The sequence below is a fragment of the Choloepus didactylus genome, chromosome 6 (assembly GCF_015220235.1).
Source record: "Choloepus didactylus isolate mChoDid1 chromosome 6, mChoDid1.pri, whole genome shotgun sequence".
Classification (NCBI taxonomy): domain Eukaryota; kingdom Metazoa; phylum Chordata; class Mammalia; order Pilosa; family Megalonychidae; genus Choloepus; species Choloepus didactylus.
The window spans coordinates 136,053,383-136,074,406 of record NC_051312.1 but is presented as its reverse complement, the minus strand read 5'-3'; the positions used below and the strand labels follow the sequence as shown (position 1 = coordinate 136,074,406).

General features: G+C 35.2%; 1 protein-coding gene across 5 annotated transcripts in view; it reads right to left on the bottom strand.

Annotated features, from left to right (window-relative positions):
* Positions 1–21,024, bottom strand: part of ARHGEF12 (Rho guanine nucleotide exchange factor 12) — a 144,069-nt gene that overhangs the window by 74,045 nt on the left and 49,000 nt on the right. For all 5 annotated transcript variants that reach the window (XM_037841748.1, XM_037841746.1, XM_037841744.1 and 2 more), the window contains exon 2: positions 1,072–1,095. In XM_037841748.1, coding sequence (XP_037697676.1) covers positions 1,072–1,095 — 24 coding nt within the window. The remainder of the gene's footprint in view (positions 1–1,071; positions 1,096–21,024) is intronic.

Here is a 21,024-nt window from a genome sequence, read left to right as displayed (position 1 = left end):
GGGTATTCTTACGCAATATATAGATATTTCTTTTTTAGTTTCTATTAGAATAGCTAGAAGGAAACATCTGAATCTGTTGAACTGTAATCCAGTAGACATGATTCTTGATGATGACTGTATAAACTATATAGCTTTTATCATATGACAGTGTGATTGTGAAAACCTCGTTACTGACACTCCGTTTATCCAGTGTATTGGCAGAAGAGTAATAAAATAAAGACAAAAAATAAATATAAATAATGGGGGGGACAACAGGTATGGGATGTTTTGGGTGTTCTTTTTTGTTTTTATTTTCTTCTTTATTTTGGAGTAGTGAAAATGTTCTAAAACTGATTGTGGCATTGAATGCACAACTGTATGACGATACTGTCAGCCACTGATTGTACACTTTGGATGGATCATATGGTATGTGAATATATCTCAATAAAATTGCATTTTAAGAAAAACAGGAAAAAAAGACTATTAATTAGGAATAACATACTAACTATATTTTAAATAATATTTATGGTAATTAAGATGAAAGCGAGAAGAGATTTTTGAAGCACAAGTGCTGAGGCAGAGGCATTTAATTCCTGGAAATGCATATATACGTAGATATGGATAGAGGCATAGACATATTTGCCCATTTTGGATTTTTTTCCTTTAATGTTTTAAAGTAATTAAGACTAAACTAGTTTGCCAAAGTTCATTAACTAAAGGTAGTTACAGTTACCCAAGTGTCAAAACACATCAAAAACTGGCAATTTATTTACACCCCTGCAAGCTACTCACAAATGAAAACAGTCACAAAAAAGATTTTAAAATTAAATCTCTTCATAGGGAGTAACTTTAAGTATCGATTTGAACAAACTTTTCAAATGTTTACATTGTAAACACTGAAAATGTTATCAAAACAATGCTATCTTCCAGAAAAAATATGCAGCACATGTTATATTTTAAATTTGTAAAACATTTTGAAATTTTGAACTACTTAAATTCATGTTTTCAAAGCCCACAAAAATTCAACATAATCTGAAAGGAATGCTTCTAATTAAAATTCAACCTAAACTTATGAAGTGCAACTGAACTTACCTTATAGGTTTTTTGAGGGGAAACCTGAAACAAAGAAGGAAAAAAAAGGATTGTAGTAGTTATTTGACTTAGAAGATTCTACCATTAAATTTATTCATGCTACTATCACAATAAGGGATTTAAATCTCATGCTAACTTTCCCAAAGCAAAATTCAACAAACAGGTTGATAAGAAGTTAGATTCTATTTCTTAATATCTTAACTACTTTGTTAAATCTAAATCTTAAATCTTAAACTGCAGGAACATTTACCATTAGCTGTCCCTAATTTTTTTTTTTTGAAAATCCAAATAATAGCAACAGCTATATTTTTTGAGGACTTACTATATGCTAAGTACTATTCTAAACTCTTTACATATCTTATCTCATTTATTACTCAAAATCAATCCTGTAAAGAGATTAAATTTCCATTTTACTGAGGCAAAGAGAAATCTTTTACCATTAAAAGTATTATACTTAGAGTTCCTAGCAAGGTAAATACCTTCCTGCCCTATCGTTTTTCCCAGTTTTTAAAATAAATGGGTGCTGATTACTGTAATATTTGATCTGTATCTCCCCATTGATCAAATCATGAACCTTAAGTATTTATGTTTAGTGTTAATAACAGATAATAATAAGCACCACCAAGAAGTCTAGAAACAATTTACCAAGAAATCTAGAACACTATTAGTTACTAAAAAATATGTTCCAAAAGCAGAAAAGTACTCTTTTTTGGTTCTATAAAAGAACTAAAAGAACTACAGCATTTTCTCCTGGGTTCTTTGTGTAAAGAAATATTACTGGAGGCTTTTTGTTATGTTTGATGCTAAACAGAAATACTAACCTAACTCAAAAAGAGTGGTCTCAAATTTCCTCCTATTCCTCTTTTAACTTCGATTCTTTTTATTCTCTCAACCTAAGACATTTTATGTAAACATTACTTAGCCTAGGTAATAACAGTGCATATTAAGAATAGCAATACAATTGGGATTTTAAAAAAGATTAGTAAAAATAAGAAATAAACATAAAATAATGATACTTGAATGACTACATTTTATTTAGCAGGGAGGTACTTCAGTTTAAAAAACTCTAAAATATGTTTGATTACAATTACCTTTAATTCCTATCTAAATCAAAACTGATACACAGAAAAAGACAAAAAAAAATTTTAAACTTCCCTAAGAAGAGATGGCATGTTATATTAATGTACAAGAGAGTTAGGATAAGAAGGAAAAAAGGGTTCTGTCTGGGACAAGAGAACATAATGATTACAACTTTTCAGAAACAGGAGTTCCTAAGTAGTCTTTATCTGAGTGGGGTGGGATGGGATGGGAGTGAGAATTCATCTTCTAATTTACAGATGAATTTAGAAGTTGGTTGGTAGAAAAGGATTCTTAGCCACTCTGCCTTATAGTGATTATCAAAACTCCTACAACAAAACAATGCTGCTTGCCTCAGGGACTGCAACATCTACGAGGATTCTGGTAAAGAATCCAGGAAGTTCCCAGACTGTTGACAGTAAATCAGTTTTCTGAGCTATTTTCTCTTACTAGGGAATGGAAAAGCAGGGGAATGGAGAGAACAATAATGAAAATGAGACAAGGACCACCCCATAGTACAACTGGCTTATCATAATCTACTTACTACATTCATGAGGTATAGATAAGCTTTTCTCAAAAAAAATTTTTTAAATCACAGTATTTTTACTTTAACCACTGCATTCCACCTTTAAGTACCTAGCAAAACAAATACTTAAGTACATATGTGTGTGTGATTGCAATATACATAGTAACAAATGTCTATAGCCTTCATGATTATTTCAATTGCTCCCTCTGTTCCAGCTAAGAAAATCACTAAGACAATCCCACAATTTTGTAAAACTTCTGCTAAATAACAAGGTGGGAATATAATCAAATTGCTGGAAATAGGAAGCTAAAACACCAAAGAAAAGTCTGGGGCTAGAGTTAAAAGACTTGAATCAGAAGCCTATAGAAGGTCACTGAAATTTGTCACAGCATGTATAGAAAAGAAAATGCTGGGGAAAAACTAGTATCTCAGTGACTGATAATGGAGGTGGGAGCCAATAAAGAAGACTAAGGTGAGTCAAAAAAGAAAAAAGTGCTGTCCCAGAAGCCAAGGAAAAGGAGATAATCAGTATTATTAAATAATGCAAAAAGAGGTATCTCTTTTAAGACTGCTAAAAAGAATTACTTCTGGATTTTTTTAAAAAGTGCAGAGGACTAAATTTTGTGTTATCAGATCACATATTGACTATAATAAATTGCTTAATAGAAATCACATTTTGCTTTTATTGATTTTGAGAAAAAGACTTATGATCATCAGCTTTTGACAATACCCAGTAGAGAAGCTGTTCTGTACCCATGAGAAGAAATGGGGATATCATACTCAAATCTTAATTCCTTCCCTTTCTTTCCTCCAAGGTATTAGGTAACTTTATCCCTTGGGTTTAGTTATGATGGGGACTTTGGGAGGCTAGATGGTTCTTCTTAATAAGGGATGATTGAGATGAAGGAAATTTTACCTACATGGGACAATGGTCAAGTTTTCATTGATAGTCAAACAATGTTAGCTACCATATTTAAAATTCTCAAGAGAAAAGAGAGGGAAACTAGTTATCCTTTATAGGTGTCAGATTAAACAACTTTGTAATAAATTATAACTACCATATTGCACCAAATCTAAAACACCACTGATTATAAGATGCGCCATTATTTTACGTAGCAATAAGAACAATAAATGAAGCCAATTTAACTACAATGTGCCACCCACTGTAAGATACATCCTGATTTAAGTGATGTTAAATGTGGGGGAAAAATTTGCATCTTGGAATCAACGAAATGCAGCAAAATTTTACTGGAATTCACTCTGGTGAGGAAAGTTACTAGACAAAGGCCTCTACAAAATTAGATAGACCATTCTAAGTCTCAACCCTCAAAAACTAATGATAAACACCAATGTAGAGTAAATAATATTCCAAATCAGAAATGTGCGGGGATTGGTTGGTGACAGCATCATTGGTTGTTATAGTCAATGAAAAATCTATGTGCTCTCAAGCCTTTGAGGGCAGGGAACTCTTAAAAAAAAAAAAAGTATATATATAATACTGGGATCCTTTTCTAGTTTTACATCTTGGGCAACTTGCTTAACCTAGGTCCCATTTATAAAATGGAGAGAATAGTATCTACCTCACAGATTTGTTTTGAGGATTAAATTTCAAAGGTAAATGAAACATTATTTAGCATATAGTAACCAAATTATTATTAGCTATTAGGAAGAACAAAAATAAAATCTGAACATTAGTAGTACAGCTTCAAATTAAATACAAAAGAAAAATATATTTAAAGACTAACAATATTCAAATAGGTTTTTGACCCAGTAAAACCCACAGATGTGCAGGGGTCACTTCAAAGTCATGCTGAAACCATAGATCTAACTCATCAAATCACAGAATATAAATATTAACACCAATACTTAAGTTAATAAATTTCCCATGTACTAAAGGGTAAGAAAAAAGATCAGGTTACAACCTAAATTTCCAATCTTTTTTGGCAACTAGGGTCAGTGATATATATATATTTTTTTAACCCAATGAAATTTTGTTGACCATACCTGCCATTTATTAGCAAAAACGCCCATTATTTCCACATCTCTTTTAAAATATCAAGAATGATTAAGGCATTCTATGGGCTGGATGTTAATCTAATTTTTCACTTATCAAGATTCACAAAATAATTTAAAAAGCCTGAAGCATAAAGGTTAAAAATTGAAAGTACTCCAATACAAATATGAACCAATTTGCTATAGGTATTGTATCATTTTTCACAAAATAGCACATGAAGCAGCTAAGAGGGCATATGTTTGTAATACATAAGAGTCCATAAGTATAGGGATTTATCATATACTGCTGACTCCAGTTGAAATCTTAATTCAATCTTTACATTCCTGGACAGTAAGATTCACAGAAACATCTGACCAAAAAAAGAAAAAGAAAAAAAAAACTAGTTTAGCTTAGAGTTGCTAAAAGAACTAACAATTATGAATTTGGCAAAAACAAAAAAAACAAAAAAACAGAATCTGAACATTATCTACAATATAATAACCTTACCAAATACTTTTTGATCAGCATATTACTAAATAGATCCAAAGCCCATGACAAATTGTTAGCAGAGACTATAAGAAAACATTAGTTATATCAGAAGGACTTTTAAGCAGAGGCTATAGCTGACAGAATGACTCACAGAGAATTTTTCATGGAATTATTCATTTTAAACCTCTGGGCCTTGCAATACAAACCACAGAATGACAAGGATCAAGGAAAGCAAGGTTTTGGTATAAAATCCAAAAATGATTCAATAGAATATGATGTAAGATTTCAAACTTCTTAAATATAGTTTAGCATATTGCTACTATTACTGAAGAACTTAAACACATGACAGACCCTTAGTCTGTCTTATTTCCTAGACATACTTTGACAAATCAAACAGTAAATATCTTCTAAACTACATTAATTCCCTCTGCCAGATCTATTGTGGATTGGATATTGCTTGTTTCTGAACTTAGAAAAGTATTAAACAATAAAATAACTTCTTAAAGGCTTTCACTTCCTTATTAGCAATCTAGAAAATTTTCACCTTTATGATTATTTCCTCCAAGGATCTATACAAATAATAAGCAACACGATTAACTTACAGTTCCTTTTTAGACTCTAAACTATTCATTTCAGAAAACTGGGTAAACAGAACTGCCACAAAAAAAGTATAGTGTGGCCTTCAAAATACTCAAAACAAGTATCCTGATCCCATCCAACACTATTTAAACCATCAAATCCATGCTTGCAGAAGAGGTATTAGCATCATTAAGCAAATAATCAATTAATTGGACTCTAACAACCATCTTCTCACAATTTTTAAAACAGGGATGGGGGAACCAAGATGGCAGATTAGGAGAAACAGAGCAAATTCTCCTCTGTGAAAAACACTAGATAAAAGACAGAAAGTGCTCCAGAACAGTGGTTCCAGGGTTCCACTGGCTGGACAGGGACACCCACATCCATAGTGTCTGTGTACTTGGAGAAATCAAGAGACTATGTTTAGAGTAGTGTGAACGTTTGGTCTGGAAAGCCATCAGGGAAACCGCAGACAGCCGGAGTTGCGGTCTAGTGCAATGGGGAGAAACTGAGAAACTGTGTTTGAAGCGTGTTAGTGTAATACCTGGAAAGCCGCCAGGGAGCTGGCAGCAGAAGCCACAGTCAAGCATGGTGGGGAGTGCCTTCCATGCCCCGGCCACCTGCCTCAGTATCTCAAGAGTTCTTGAGACAGGCACAGGCTGCTGCAGCAGGCGGACGATCACGGAAGTGGGTAGTTTCCATGCCCCATGCGGCCATCTTTGCAGCAGGCTGGGAGACACCCCTTCACAGTACTGTGGCCAAGACCTTCTTTAAGGAAATTCAGGATTCAGCTGGCTTATGACGGCACACACTCCTTCTCCATGGAAGCCCGTAGCATGCACAGCCTAGAGGCAGGGCTGCCACATGGAAGTGCCAGAAACCCTACGACAATCCCAAGGACTTGTGTTTCCATGGAAGAGAGGGACTGTGGGGAATCTGAACTGAAGGGTTAGACGCATTCTGCAGCCCCAAGGTATTCCAGCCACAGCCGTAGGAACAGCTGGGAGTGGGGTCTTAGAGCCATCTTCCCTGCCAAACTGCACAGGGCATGACCCCCACCCAGAGGGCTGGCAGTCCCCACTGTACACAGAAAATTGGTGCATTTATTGGACCTCCATATGGTTTGGGCCCCCACTTGCTGCAAAGACAAAGTTGGGGAGAACTGGCTTGGGGTTAAGAGGTGGTTGGGAGCGCCATATTCTGATAGGTCATGGAAAGTGCACTCCACCAAGCTGTCGCTCTGTCAAATTATAGATAATTGTTTAAATAAGCCTGCATATCCTAAAAGAACCTTATCAAGATAAGCAAATGCTGAGAGGCCAAAAACAACAGAAAATTATAAAACATATGAAGAAAACAGAAGATATGGATATCCCAAACACCCAAATTAAAGAACCAGAGGAGACCCAGAACTTGGAGCAATTAATCAAAGAAGTAATCACAACCACCAATAGGATATAAAGGACATCAAGAAGACCCTAGAAGAGCAAAAAGAAGATTTGCAAAAGTAAATTAAAAAACATAAACAGTGGACCTTATGGAAATAAAAGAAACTACTGATCAAATTTAAAAGATTCTTGAGTCACATAACACCAGATTTGAAGAAACGGAGGAACAAATAAGCAAACTGGAAGACAGTGTATTGGAAAGTGAAAGCACAAAAGAACAACTGTTGAAAAAAAATCAAAAAATTTGAAATGGATCTCAGGAAAATGATGGACAACATAAAGCACACAAATATAAGAATCATTGGTGTTCCAGAAGGGGAAGAGAAGGGTACAGGACTAGGAAGGGTATTCAAAGACATTGTTGGGGAAAACTTCCCAACCTTTCTAAATAACATAAATATGCAAATCATAGATGCCCAACAAACTCCAAACAGAATAAACCTAAATAAACCCACTCCAAGATATACACTCATCAGATTGTCAAATGCTGATAAGGAACAAGTTCTGAAAGCAGCAAGAGAGAAGCAATTCACCACATACAAGAGAAACAACATAAGACTAAGCAGTAACTTCTTAATGACCACCACAGAGGCAAGAAGGCAATGGTATGACATATTCAAAATTGTGAAAGAGAAAAACTGCCAACCAAGAATTCTTTACCCAGCAAAGCTCTCCTTCAAATTTGAGGGAGAGCTTAAAATTTTCACAGACAAACAAATGCTGAGAGAATTTGCTAGCAAGAGATCTGCCCTGCAAGAAATACTAAAGAGAGTCCCACCAGCTGAGAAAAAAAAAAAAGGTAAGCGAGATCTGGAGAAGAGCAGAGAACTAAAGAGTTTTAGTAAGGGTATGTTAAAGGCATAGTAAGGGTATGTTAAAGAGGAAGAAATATATCTGACAAAAAATATATCTCACATATAAAAAATATATATCTGGCAAATAGTAAGGGTATGTTAAAGAGGAAAAAAATATATCTGACAAATAAAAACCAAAGGATATGATGGCTGAGTCAAGATCTGCCTTCACAGTAATGACACTGAATGTGAGTGGATTAAACTCCTCAATTAAAAGATATAGATGGCAGAATGGATTAAAAAATATGAACCATCAATATGCTGCATACAAGAGACTCATCTTAGACCCAGAGACACAAGGAAACTGAAAGTGAAAGGATGGAAACAAATATTCCATGCAAGCAATAGCCAAAAGAAAGCAGGGGTAGCAATATTAATCTCAGATAAAATAGACTTTAAATGCAAGGATATCATAAGAGACAAAGAAGGACACTATATACTAATAAAAGGGACAATTTGCCAAGAAGCAATAACAATCATAAATGTCTATGCACCCAATGAAGGTGCCCCAAACTACATGAGATAAACCTTGACAAAACTGAAGGAAGCAATTGATGTTTCCACAATAATTGTGTGAAAATTCAATACATCACTCTCTCCTATAGATAGATCAACCAGACAGAAGACCAATAAGGAAATTAAAAACAATGTGATGAATGAATTTGACTTAACAGACATATAGAGAGCATTACATCCCAAATCACCAGGATATATATCCTTCTCTAGTACCCACGGAACTCTCTGCATGATAGATCATATGCTGGGGCATAAAAGAAGCCTCAATAAATTTAAAAAGACTGAAATTATCCAAAGCACATCCTATGATCACAATGGAATACAACTAGAAGTCCATAACCATCAAAGATCCAGAACATTCACAAATATCTGGAGGTTAAACAACACACTCCTAAACAATCAGTGAAAGAAGAAATTGCAAGAGAAATTGTTAAAAACCAAGAGATGAATGAAGATTAGAGCACAACATATTAAAACTTACGGGATGCAGCAAAGGCAGTACTGAGAGGGAAATTTATAGTTCTAATGCATACACTAAAAAGGAAGAAAGAGCAAAAACCAAATAACTAATGGAACAACTGAAGAAGCTGGAAAATGAACAGCAAACTAACCCTAAACTAAGTAGAAGAAATAACAATGATTAAAGCAGAAATAAATGATACAGAGAACAAACAAACAAAAGAAAAACACATCAGAGAATAAATAAAAACAAAAGTTGGTTCTTTGAGACGATTAACAAGACTGACAAGCCCTTAGTAAGACTGACAAAATAAAAATGAGAGAAGACCCAAATAAACAAAATAATAAATGAGAGAGGGGACATTACTGCGGATCCCAAAGAAATTTAAAAAACTGTAAGAGGATACTATGAACAAATGTTCACTAAATAACTAGATAATTTAGAGGAAATGGACAATTTCCTGGAAACACAAGAACAACACAGACTGACCATATTAGAAATAGAAGAACTCAACTAACCAATCACAAGCAAAGAGATCCAAACAGTCATCAAAAAGCTTCCCACAAATAAAAGCCCAGACCAGATGGCTTCACAGGGGAATTCTACCAAACATTCCAAAAAGAACTGACACTAATTTTATTTAAACTCTTTGAAAAAAATGAAGAAAATTTTATGAAGCTAACATCACCCTAATACCAAAACCACATAAAGATGCGACAAGAAAGGAAAACTAAAGGCCAATCTCCCTCATGAATATAGACACAAAAATTCTCAACAAAATACTTGCAAATCGAATCCAAAGACACATTAAAAAAATCATACACCATGATCAACTAGGGTTCATTCCAGGTATGCAAGGATGTTTTAACATAAGAAAATCAATGTAATACAACACACTAACAAATCAAAAGGGATACATCAAATGATCATCTCAATAGATGCTGAAAAAGCATTCAATAAAATCCAGCATCCTGTTTTGATAAAAACACTTCAAAAGGTAGGAACTGAAGGAAACTTCCTCAACATGATAAAGGGCATATATGAAAAACACACAGCCAGCATAGTACACAATGGCAAGAGACTGAAAGCCTTCCAGCTAAGAATAGGAACAATACAAGAATAGTCCACTGTCATCACTGTTGATTCAACATTGTGCTAGAAGTGCTAGCCAGAGCAATTTTGTACGTAACTATTGTTACTGACATGATTTAAGTTTCTGTGATATTCTGGGATGAATGTATTTTGTATATGGAAAGATAATGTCATTTTGGGGTCCAGGGGGTGGAATGTGCCAGTTTGAATGTACTATGTCCCCCCAAATGCCATTATCTTGATAAAATCTTGTGTGGGTGGACCTATCAGAGTTGATTAGATTGGAATTCTTTGAGTGTTTCCATGGAATGTGCCCCACCCAAATGTGGGTGAAGACTCTGATCAGATATTCCCATGGAGGCGTGGCCCCACCCATTCAGGGTGGGCCTTGATCAGTGGAACCATATAAATGGGCTGACAAACAGAAGGAACTCAGTGCAGCTGCAGCTGAGAGTGACATCTTGAAGAGGAGCTACACCCCAGAGGGATACTTTGAAGAACACACAGAAGCTACAGATGAGAGACAGTTTGAAGACAGCTGTCGAAGGCAGACTCTTGCTCCAGAGAAGCTAAGAGAGGACAAATGCCTCAAGAGCAACCAAGAATGACATTCTGAAGAGGAGCTGCGGCCTAGAAAGGAACATCCTGGGAGAAAGCTATTTTGAAACCAGAACTTGGAGCAGACGCCAGCCACATGCCTTCCCAGCTAACAGAGGTTTTCTGGATGCCCTTGGCCATCCTCCAGTGAAGGTACGCAATTGCTGATGTGTTACCTTGGACACTTTATGGCCTTAAGACTGTAACTGTATAACCAAATAAACCCCCTTTATAAAAGCCAATCCATTTCTGGTGCTTTGCATTCCAGCAGCATTAGCAAACTATAACAGAAGGGGTAGTAACAAACAAGATAACATTTAACAAAGGTCTTTTAAGAAAAGAATATTTCTGAAAGGCTGAAGAGAGGGCTATCTAGGGTACACAGATGGACTATCAGGCAATGGTGAAGGTGAATTTGCAACAGATGTACTTTATTTCAGGTAAGATTTCAGGACAGAACCCAATGTTACAATAAATTGTGTTGGCCATTACTTCTGGGCCCTGTGTGCTAAACAACGAAAGGAGATGAACACGTATCACCATCTTCAATAATCTCTCACAGACATACAATGCTTCCACCAACCCTACAGCCAACTGCCTACCCATAACACCCTTCTCATCACTGGAGTTAGCTGTCCTCCATCTCTGTTCTTCTTATATCTAGATCAAAGTACTCATCACCCTGAATTTTCTTCAACAGCTTTAATGAAAAGTAATTGACATAAAATAAAGTGTACCATGAAACCATCACCACTCTCAAGATAATGAATCAAAAGCTCTCATGTTCATTTATAATCTCTCTGCTCGCTCTTCACCTCCAACCCCAAACCACAGATCTGCTTTGCATTATCATAGATTAAATTTTATTTTTCTTGAGTTTTATATAAATGGAGTCATACAGTATTTCATTGGCTTCTTTCACTAAGCATAATTATTTTGAGATTTATGTTGCAGAGTAGTATTCCATCATATGAATGAATATATCAGTTTGTTTATCCATTCATCTGTTAATGGACATTAGGATTATTTTCAGTTTGGGATTACTGCAGATAAAGTTGCTATGAACATTCCTGTACAAGTCTTAGTATAAACATATGCTTTCATGACTCTGAGAGAATGGATGGATAATATGATATGTGCATACATAACTTTTTAAGAAATTGTCCAACCGCTTTCCAAAGTGGTTGTACTATTTTATATTCCCACCAGCAGACAATGAGACTTCCTACTCCTCCACATCCTCACCAACACTTAGGTTGATCAGTCTTTTTAATTTTAACCATTCTAGTATGTGTATAGTATCTCATTTAATTTGCATTTCTCTAATGACTAATGATACTGAGCATATTTTCACATGCTATCTGTCATCTGTATAACTTCTTTGGTGAAGTTTCTTTTCAAATCTTTTCTACATTTTTGCACTGGGTTGTTTTCCTTATCATTGAATTTTGAGAGTTCTGCACATAGTCTGGATACAAGTCCTTTCTTAAACAAATAATTTGAAAGTATGTTCTCCCAGTCTGTGACTTGTCTTTTCATTCTCCAACAGTTTCTAACAGCAGAAATTTTTTACTTTGATGAAGTCCAGTTTATTTTTTCTTTTATGGATAGTGCCTCTGGTGTCATATCTAAGAAATCTTTGCCTAACTCAGAGTCACAAAGATTTTCTCCTATATTTTATTCTAGAATTTTGATTACTTTAGATTTTACTATTAGTTCTATAATACATTTTGTGGTAATTTTTGCATTACTGCAAAGTATGGATAGACCTTTTTTTGTTTTTTTGCATGTGATATTCAATTGTTGCAGCACCACTAATAGAACAGACCATCCTTTCTCCATTGAACTGCCTTTGCACTTTTGTCAAAAATCAGTTGTCCATCTTGCCCTTATGAAGCTTGTTACTGCAAAGGAGAGAATAAACCTGCTTATAATGTGCCTAAAAGTCTCCCCGAGTACCTCTCTGTCGCTAACATGTGGCCATCTCTCTCTAGCTAAGCCAACTTGGCAAGTGAACTCACTGCCCTCCTCCTACATGGGATCTGACTCCCAGGGATATAAACCTCCCTGGAAACGCAGGATATGACTCCCAGGGATGAATCTGGACCTGACATCGTGGGATTGAGAACATCTTCTTGACCAAAACTGGGATGCAAAATGAAAGGAAATAAAGTTTCAAGTGGCTGAGAGATTCCAAATGGAGTCGAGAGGTCACTCTGGTGGGCATTCTTATGCAACTATATAGATAACCCTTTTTAGGTTTTAATGAATTGGAACAGCTAGAAGTAAATATCTGAAACTATCAAACTGCAACCCAGTAGCCTTGACTCTCGAAGACGATTGTATAGCAATGTAGCTTACAAGGGATGACAGTGTGATTGTGAAAATCTTGTGGATTACACTCCCTTTATCCAGTGTATGGATGGATGAGTAGAAAAATGGGGACAAAAAATTAAATGAAAAATAGTGTGGGAGGTGGGGGATGTTTTGGGTATTCTTTTTTACTTTTTTTTTTATTCTTATTTTTACTTTTTTGGTACAAGGAAAATGTTCAAGAAATAGATTGGTGTGATGAATGCACAATTATATGATGGTACTGTGAACAACTGATTGTACACTTTGGATGACTGTATGGTATGTGACTAAATCTCAATAAAACTGAATTTAAAAAAATCAGTTGCCCATAAACGTATGGGTCTATTTCTGGAATATCATAGAGATGAAGTACCCTTCTCATGACATCATATTTTGGGGTACATGATATGAACATGACTTATCACTCGTCATGTTAACCTTGGTCACTTGGTTAAGGTAGTGTTTGTGAGGCTTCTTCACTGTAAAGTTACTATTTTTCCCTTTCCATACTCTATTCTTTAGAAACAAGTCACTACGTTCAACCTATTCCAGATGAGGGAAAATCTAGATAGACTATATAGACTTCTTCTGTAAAAAAGGTTTGTGTCTCCTCCCCCATTTATTGTACTCAATTATTTATACCAGTATGGACTTGTGTATATTTATTTTATACTTTCAATTCTAATCCAATATTATGTTATTTGTTTTGTTTCTGAAATTGTTCTAGCTTAAGACATTGAGAGTTCTTTCAGGTTGAAATTCGTCCCTTTGACATACTTCCACCTTTTGATTGGTAAGCACTTTCTTGCTTTTTTGGCACTAAAAGATGCTACAGGCTCATCATGTATTTTCCCTACCCCAGCCCCAGAAAAAGCCATTTCTCCAAGAAGTCATGGTTCCTTTTATTGGAGAATGGTATCTAGAATCCAGATCCAGGTGCAGATGTGCTCACTGCTACTGGGATGCCACTGCTTCTAGATCCACTCAGCAATTAGAAAATGTATATATGTATATACACATCTATAATACATAATATGATTTTTTAATGTTAAATTTACCTTGAAGTCTTAAGATAAACCCCAAATGACCACAATGTATTATCCTTTGTATATATATTGGATTTAATTTGCTAAAATATTGTTTGGAATTTTTGGACCTATGTTCGTGAGGGCTACTGGTCTTAGTTTTGTTTTAATGTCTTTGTCTGGATTTGGCATTAAGTTAATGCTAGCCTCATAGAATATTTTGGAAAGTATTCCCTCTCTTTGATCTTCTAGAGGTTAAAGAATTAGCATTATCCTGCAGAATCAGTATTATTTATTCCTTAAATGTCTGATAGAATTCACTCATGAACCCGTCTGGGCCTGCAGTTCTCCTTTTCGGAATGTATTTAACTTCAAATGCGATTTCTTTAATAGATACAAGGCTATTCAGATTATCTATTTCTTCAGTGAGTTTTGGTAGTTTGTGTCTTTCAAGGAATTTGTCTATTTCATCTAAGCTGTTGAATTTATTGGCATAACATGTTCATAATATTTTGACTATGTTTTTAATATCTATAAAATCTGTGATGTCACCTCTCTCATCCTGATACTGGCAATACTTGTCTTGTCTCTTTTATTCCTTATCAGCCTGGCTAGAGATTTATCAATTTTACTGATCCTCTCAAAAGAAACAGATTTGGGTTTCACTGATTTTTCTCTTTTGTTTTTCTGTTTTCTATTTCACTGATTTCTGCTTTGATCTTCATTATTTCTTTTCTTCTGTTTACTTTGGGTTTAATTTTCTTTTTCTAGTTTCTTAAAATGGAAGCTAATGTCATTTAGACCTTTCTTCTTTTCTAATATAGGTTGTTAATGGTATAAACTTCTAAGTAATGTTTTTGTGACATTTCACAAATTCTGATATGTTGTCTTTCCATTTTCATTTTGTTCAAAATACTTTCCCATTTCCCTTTTGATTTCTTTTTTGATAGGTTATTTAGAATTGTGTTGTGCAGTTTCCAAATATTCGGGAATTTTTCCAGAGATCTTCTTTTGATTTCCAATTTAATTGTATGGACTTGCTACATCTTAAATTTTTTGAAACTTATTTTATCACTCAGAATATAGTCTATCTTAGTAAATGATCCATGTGTACCTGCAAAAAATGGTTTATTATATTGTTGGGTAAAGTGTTTTAGAAATATCTATTAGATCAAATTGGTTGATAGTCTATATCCTTGCTGGTTTCCTGTTTATTTCTTCTGTTGATTATTGGGGGGTGGGGTGGGGGTGGGGCTGCTGGTGGTGGTGGTGGTGGTGGTTAAAATCTCTTACAATAATTGCGGCTTTGTCTGTTTCTCCTTGAATTTATGTCAGTTTTGGTTTCATGAAATTTGAAGCTGCTATTAGGTACATAAAAGTTTAGAATTAAATCTTCATTTTTAATTGACCGCCTTATCATTATGAAATGACGTTCTACATCCCTAGAAATATTCTTTGTTCTGAAATCTGTTCTGTTTGATAATAATGTAGCCACTCTACCTTTCTTTTGATTAGTGTTAGCATGGCATATCTTTTTTCATTCTTTTACTTTTAACCTATTTGTGCCTTTATTTTTTTTTATTCAATTTTGAGATATATTCACATACCATACAATCATCCAAGGTGTACAATCGTTCACAGTACCATCATATAATTGTGCATTCATCACACCAATCTACTTTTTGAACATTTTCCTTGTACCAGAAAAAGTAAAAATAAGAATAAAAAATAAAAGTAAAAAAGAATACCCAAAACATCCCCCACCTCCCACACTATTTTTCATTTAATTTTTTGTCCCCATTTTTCTACTCATCCATCCATACACTGGATAAAGGGAGTGTGATTTACAAGGCTTTTACAATCACAATGTCACCCCTTGTAAGCTACATTGCTATACAATCATCGTCAAGAGTCAAGGCTACTGGGTTGCAGTTTGATAGTTTCAGGTACTTACCTCTGGCTATTCCAATTCATTAAAACCTAAAAAGGGTTATCTATATAGTTGCATAAGAATGCCCACCAGAGTGACCTCTCGACTTCATCTGGAATCTCTCAGCCATCGAAACTTTATTTCCTTTCATTTTGCATCCCAGTTTTGGTCAAGAAGATGTTCTCAGTCCTACGATGTCAGGTCCAGTTTATCCCCCGGGAGTCATATCCCACGTTTCCAGGGAGATTTACATCCCTCGGAGTCAGATCCCATGTAGGAGGAGGGCAGTGAGTTCACCTGCCAAGTTGGCTTACCTAGAGAGAGATGGCCACATCTGAGGAACAAAGAGGTACTCAGGGGGAGACTCATAAGCACAATTATAAGCAGGTTTATCCTCTCCTTTGCAGTAACAAGCTTTATAAGGACAAGTCCCATGATAGAGGGCTCAGCATACCAAACCACCAGTCCTCAATGTTTGTGAGAACATCAGCAACAACACAGGTGAGGAAGCCCAACACCTCCAGATTTTCCCCCAGTTCCTCAAGGGTGCCCTGCATATATATTTTTATTCTCTGTCCAAATTACTTTGGGATGTGTTGCTATTTCACACTAACTTATGCAAACCTACCAGGTCTCACTTCCTATTAAAAGTTCCATGTAATTATGGCATTTGAACAAACTGTATGAGTTAAATTGTTTGTGTGCCTTGAGTTTATGTTTTTTTAAAGTGTGTTTCTTATAGGCAGCATATAGTTGGGCTTTGCTGTTTTATTCAATCTGACAATCTCTGCCTTTTAACTAGGTGTTTAGATCATTTACTTTTAATGTGATTATTGGTTACATTTAAGTCTTTCATCTTGGTACTTGTTTTTATTTGTCTCATCTGTTCTTTGTTCCTTCTTTTCACTTTTTCTGACTTCTTTTGGATTAAATAATTTTAATTAATTGATATTTTAAACAACTTTAATAATCTATTAACTTGTCTGACTCTCACGAGACCTTAACTTATCTAAAGACAAGAACCCTGTTTTAGTTGACTTTGTATTTTAAGTAACTAGCACAGTGTTGAGTACATACTGGACATTCAACACATGTTTACTAAAGGAATTAATTCATTCAACAAATTTTTATTGAGAATTATGGAGAATATAGGTGATTTCTGATCCAGAAACCACAGCCTTCTTTTCTAAGACAACCCAATTTCATCAGTTATAAACTATTCTCCTCAGAGCTCAGCTGACTAAGGGAAAGTTCACCCCATATACAGCAAGAGAGATAGGCCTGTGGGCCTTTCCATTCTTGGTTAGGTGACTTGTCCAGAAAGAGGCAATGAGAATGAAAACAAAGTTCACTGGAGGTATTTGTGAAATATTTCCTTACTCTTCAGAGAGAAACACATGACCCCTCTTCCTTCCCACTGGGCATGAATAAGGAAGCAAATAACTCTAACTGCTACTTAGCATCCATCTTTGGGGACTAGTATAGGATCAGCTGACAGTGGCTGGTATATGTAAAGAGATGGAAAGTACTTGGACCATGGACGCAGTTAAGCCATTGATCAAAAATCTCTGAACCCTACCCTTGGGCTTCTTTTTATGTGAGCAGTAAAGGGTCCTTACTGCTTAAGTCAATTTGACTTAGGTTTCTTGTTACACATAGCCAAACTCATACTAAGTTACAAAAGCACCAACTTCCCAGGCACTGTACTAGACACTGAAAATTATAGCAGTAAACAGATAAAGCCCTTGCTCTTAATAACCTGACATTCTATAGAAGAATGTAGACTTAAACAAGCAAATAATTTACCAAATAATTTCAAATAATGGTAAGTGCTATGAGAAAAATAAAACAGATGTAATTGTGACAAAGGGGCTAATTTAGTTTATTCAAAGTAGACCCTTGAAGCATTTGAGCTGAGATATAAATGAGGCATAGGAGACAATCAAGAGAAGACATGGGCCAAAGAATTTCAAGCAAAGGAAATAGCTAGGTCAAAGGTCATAAGAGAGAAGCAGCTTGGTGTATTTCAGACATACAAAATGTACTGTGGCTTAAGCATAGAAAATGAACAAGAGCATAATACTGACATGAAATTGACAGAAGCAGACAGGGGCCAGACAATGTAAGACTTCAAGTCATGGTTAGGAGTTCAGATTTTATTAAAGTAAAATGGAAAACCACTGGAGGGTTTAAGCCATTATCTGATTTACGTCTTAAAGGAGCACTCTGATAAATGACTAAACTTTCATATTTCATAGATTTGAACACTAAGAAAGTCAAATTTGGTCTAGACTTACAAGACAGTGAATTTCCCCCCTAACATTATCAAATACTTATGAAGCACCTAATATGTGGAAAATCCTACACAAAGCTTATAATGTTCATTTATTCTACCCTCCCCTAACCAAGAATTCCATAAAATCCTTAAAGTAGACTTTATTTAGGAAAAATTAAAATAAGGAGAAATTAGCAAAGAATTGAGGGGTGGGGCACAGTGATTAAATTATTTCTATATTTCTACCATAATTTCCTTAGATAACATCTGAAACTCCTAGATTTTATTTACTTACTTACTTATTATTTTTTGCATTATATGGCTGAGGCACTTGCTAAACTTAAAACAATCATACAGCCATTTAGTCTCTGCCCAGGCAAGTGTTTCAACCCTGTTCTGATACAAGTATTTGGATTTTTCCAAGAGCTGATGTCAGGGCTTTTCAGAGACAGAACAGCATTTACAAGCCAGAGAAGGAAAAGGGTTTCCCCAGCAGCTATGCTCAATGTGGCCTTTGTACTGTTCCACTGCTAAAGGCAGGAAGACCCTGCTAGATAGAGCTGTTTAGTTCCTGAAAAAAATTCTACTCTGGGAGGGTGGGGGAGAATGGGTGGCCAGAGTCCCCATTAAGAGAACCCAACCTAGTTTTCCATCAGTCCTCAAGTCCAAATTTAAATGAGCCCATCATCAGAATGAAGGTTTGTTAATTCTTGTATGAGAAAAAACATTCTGCTGAACTTGTATTTAAAGAGGAGGTGAACTACTAGAAATAAAAATAAATTATAGAGGTAAAAAATAATATAGTAAGCTGTTCCATATTTCCTGGGGATGCATTCCCTAAAGCAAGTTTAAAAAAATACTCATTCAGAAACATTCAATACCTTCAAGTTACACTTGATAGTTGAAAATTAGCCTAGTGAGATTATTTCAAATCCATCTCCTCCATTTTCCACCATAGGAACAATGAGGCAACAAATTAAAATCATGATCATAACAACTGAAACTTATTTGAGTACTTACCATATGCCAGTCTCTGTTTTAAGCACTTTAAATGTATTAATTCTTTAATTCTGACAATAACTCTATGAGACAGATTTTTATTTTTAGCCTCATTTTATAGAAGAGAAATGTGAGGTTCACAGAGGTTAAATAACTTAAACAAGTTATGTAACTAGCAGATGGAGGAGCTCAGATTCAAACCCTCACAATCTAAATAGAGCCCCTGCTCTCAACCTCTACACTACTGCCTTATAACAAAAACATTACTGACTTGCCTTTGCATAGCTTTTTACAGTTAACAAAGCGTTTTCAGATGAGTAAGACTCAGAAAATTAGATCTGTCACTAGTATGATCAGTAAAAGAGAACATATCACAAAAGAGTTTGATTAGTTGTTAAGACATTTAGCCAGCAAGGTATTCATATCCTTTATATAGTTCAGGAAAGGTAAGTCAATATAAACTGGCTACAAACAAACTCCCAATCCTACAGAATCTGTATCTTCAAATCCCAAAGCTCAGTGGAGAATTCAGTTAATATCTAGTTACTATATGGGCAACTTACCAGCTACCTATCTAAAGAGAAATCTGTTTTTATCTGAAGGGGTATCTTCATGACAACCTTCTCTCAAACCATCCATTCCTTCAATAAATAGGCATTAAATTCCAGTAAAGATGGAAGAGGGCAAAAGCAGTTTTATTCCACTATCCTTCCTCAAAAAATACTATAAGCAGAAAATAGGGGGGAGAAAAATCTATCCTCTCTGAAAGATGAGTATAACCTCAAACCAATAACTACAAAACAACCTGCCAAGTTTGTTAAATTCTGGATCAATACCAAGGAAGTCTTGATAAGACTCTGAACAGGAAACAGATTTTTTTAAACTAAAGATTATGAACTTGAAAGGTAAATCCAACTAGCCTTTGATTAGGAAAGCAAACTCCAGATGCGCAGATAGACCAAGGGAGTAGGAGATCCAGTAGAGACCCAGAGAAGCAGGAGGAGGTGAAAAAGAACAGAACAGGATGACTCATGCCTAGATTGAGGATACTGCTGGAGATTACACTGAGAGAATGAAGGAGACAGCAATTGTCATCAGATTAGAACAGAGAACCTGTGACCTCAAGGACTTTGCTACGAGCCACACAGTCCTTTTAAACACTTACAGACAAGAACAGTAAATAAGGGAAAAATGGAATAGCTAATAATAATAACTAATGCTTAGCATACACTTAATATATGCCATGACTATTAAAATTGCATTAAATATATTAACTCATTTAATCCTAAATGTTTTACAAATGAAGAAACTAAAGCACAGAAAGAGTAAGGAACTTTCCCAAAGGTCATATAGTAAGCATAGAAGCCAGACCCTGTAGCTCTAGAGCCTTGTTCTTGAACCATTATGCTTTACAGGAGTAAATAAAATACTCAAAGTGTATCAGAAACAAATTGCAAAATATAAAAGAATGATTTGAATCTGGAGATATAAAGGGCACACTGTACCCTAGAAAAACTGATAGAAAATGATCAACACTACCACATATACTGCTAAAATTCATAGACTTATGAAAACTCAAGGTTTAAAAATAAAGAGCTACATGAGTACTTAAGACCTAAAAATTAAGTCACGTGCAAGTAGAAAAAATGAAGTTGGCCTGAAGGTTTCTCCACCATAAGACTTGATGACTTGGAAACAAAGGTGTCAAAACTCAATAATGGTACAATGCCTAAAATTT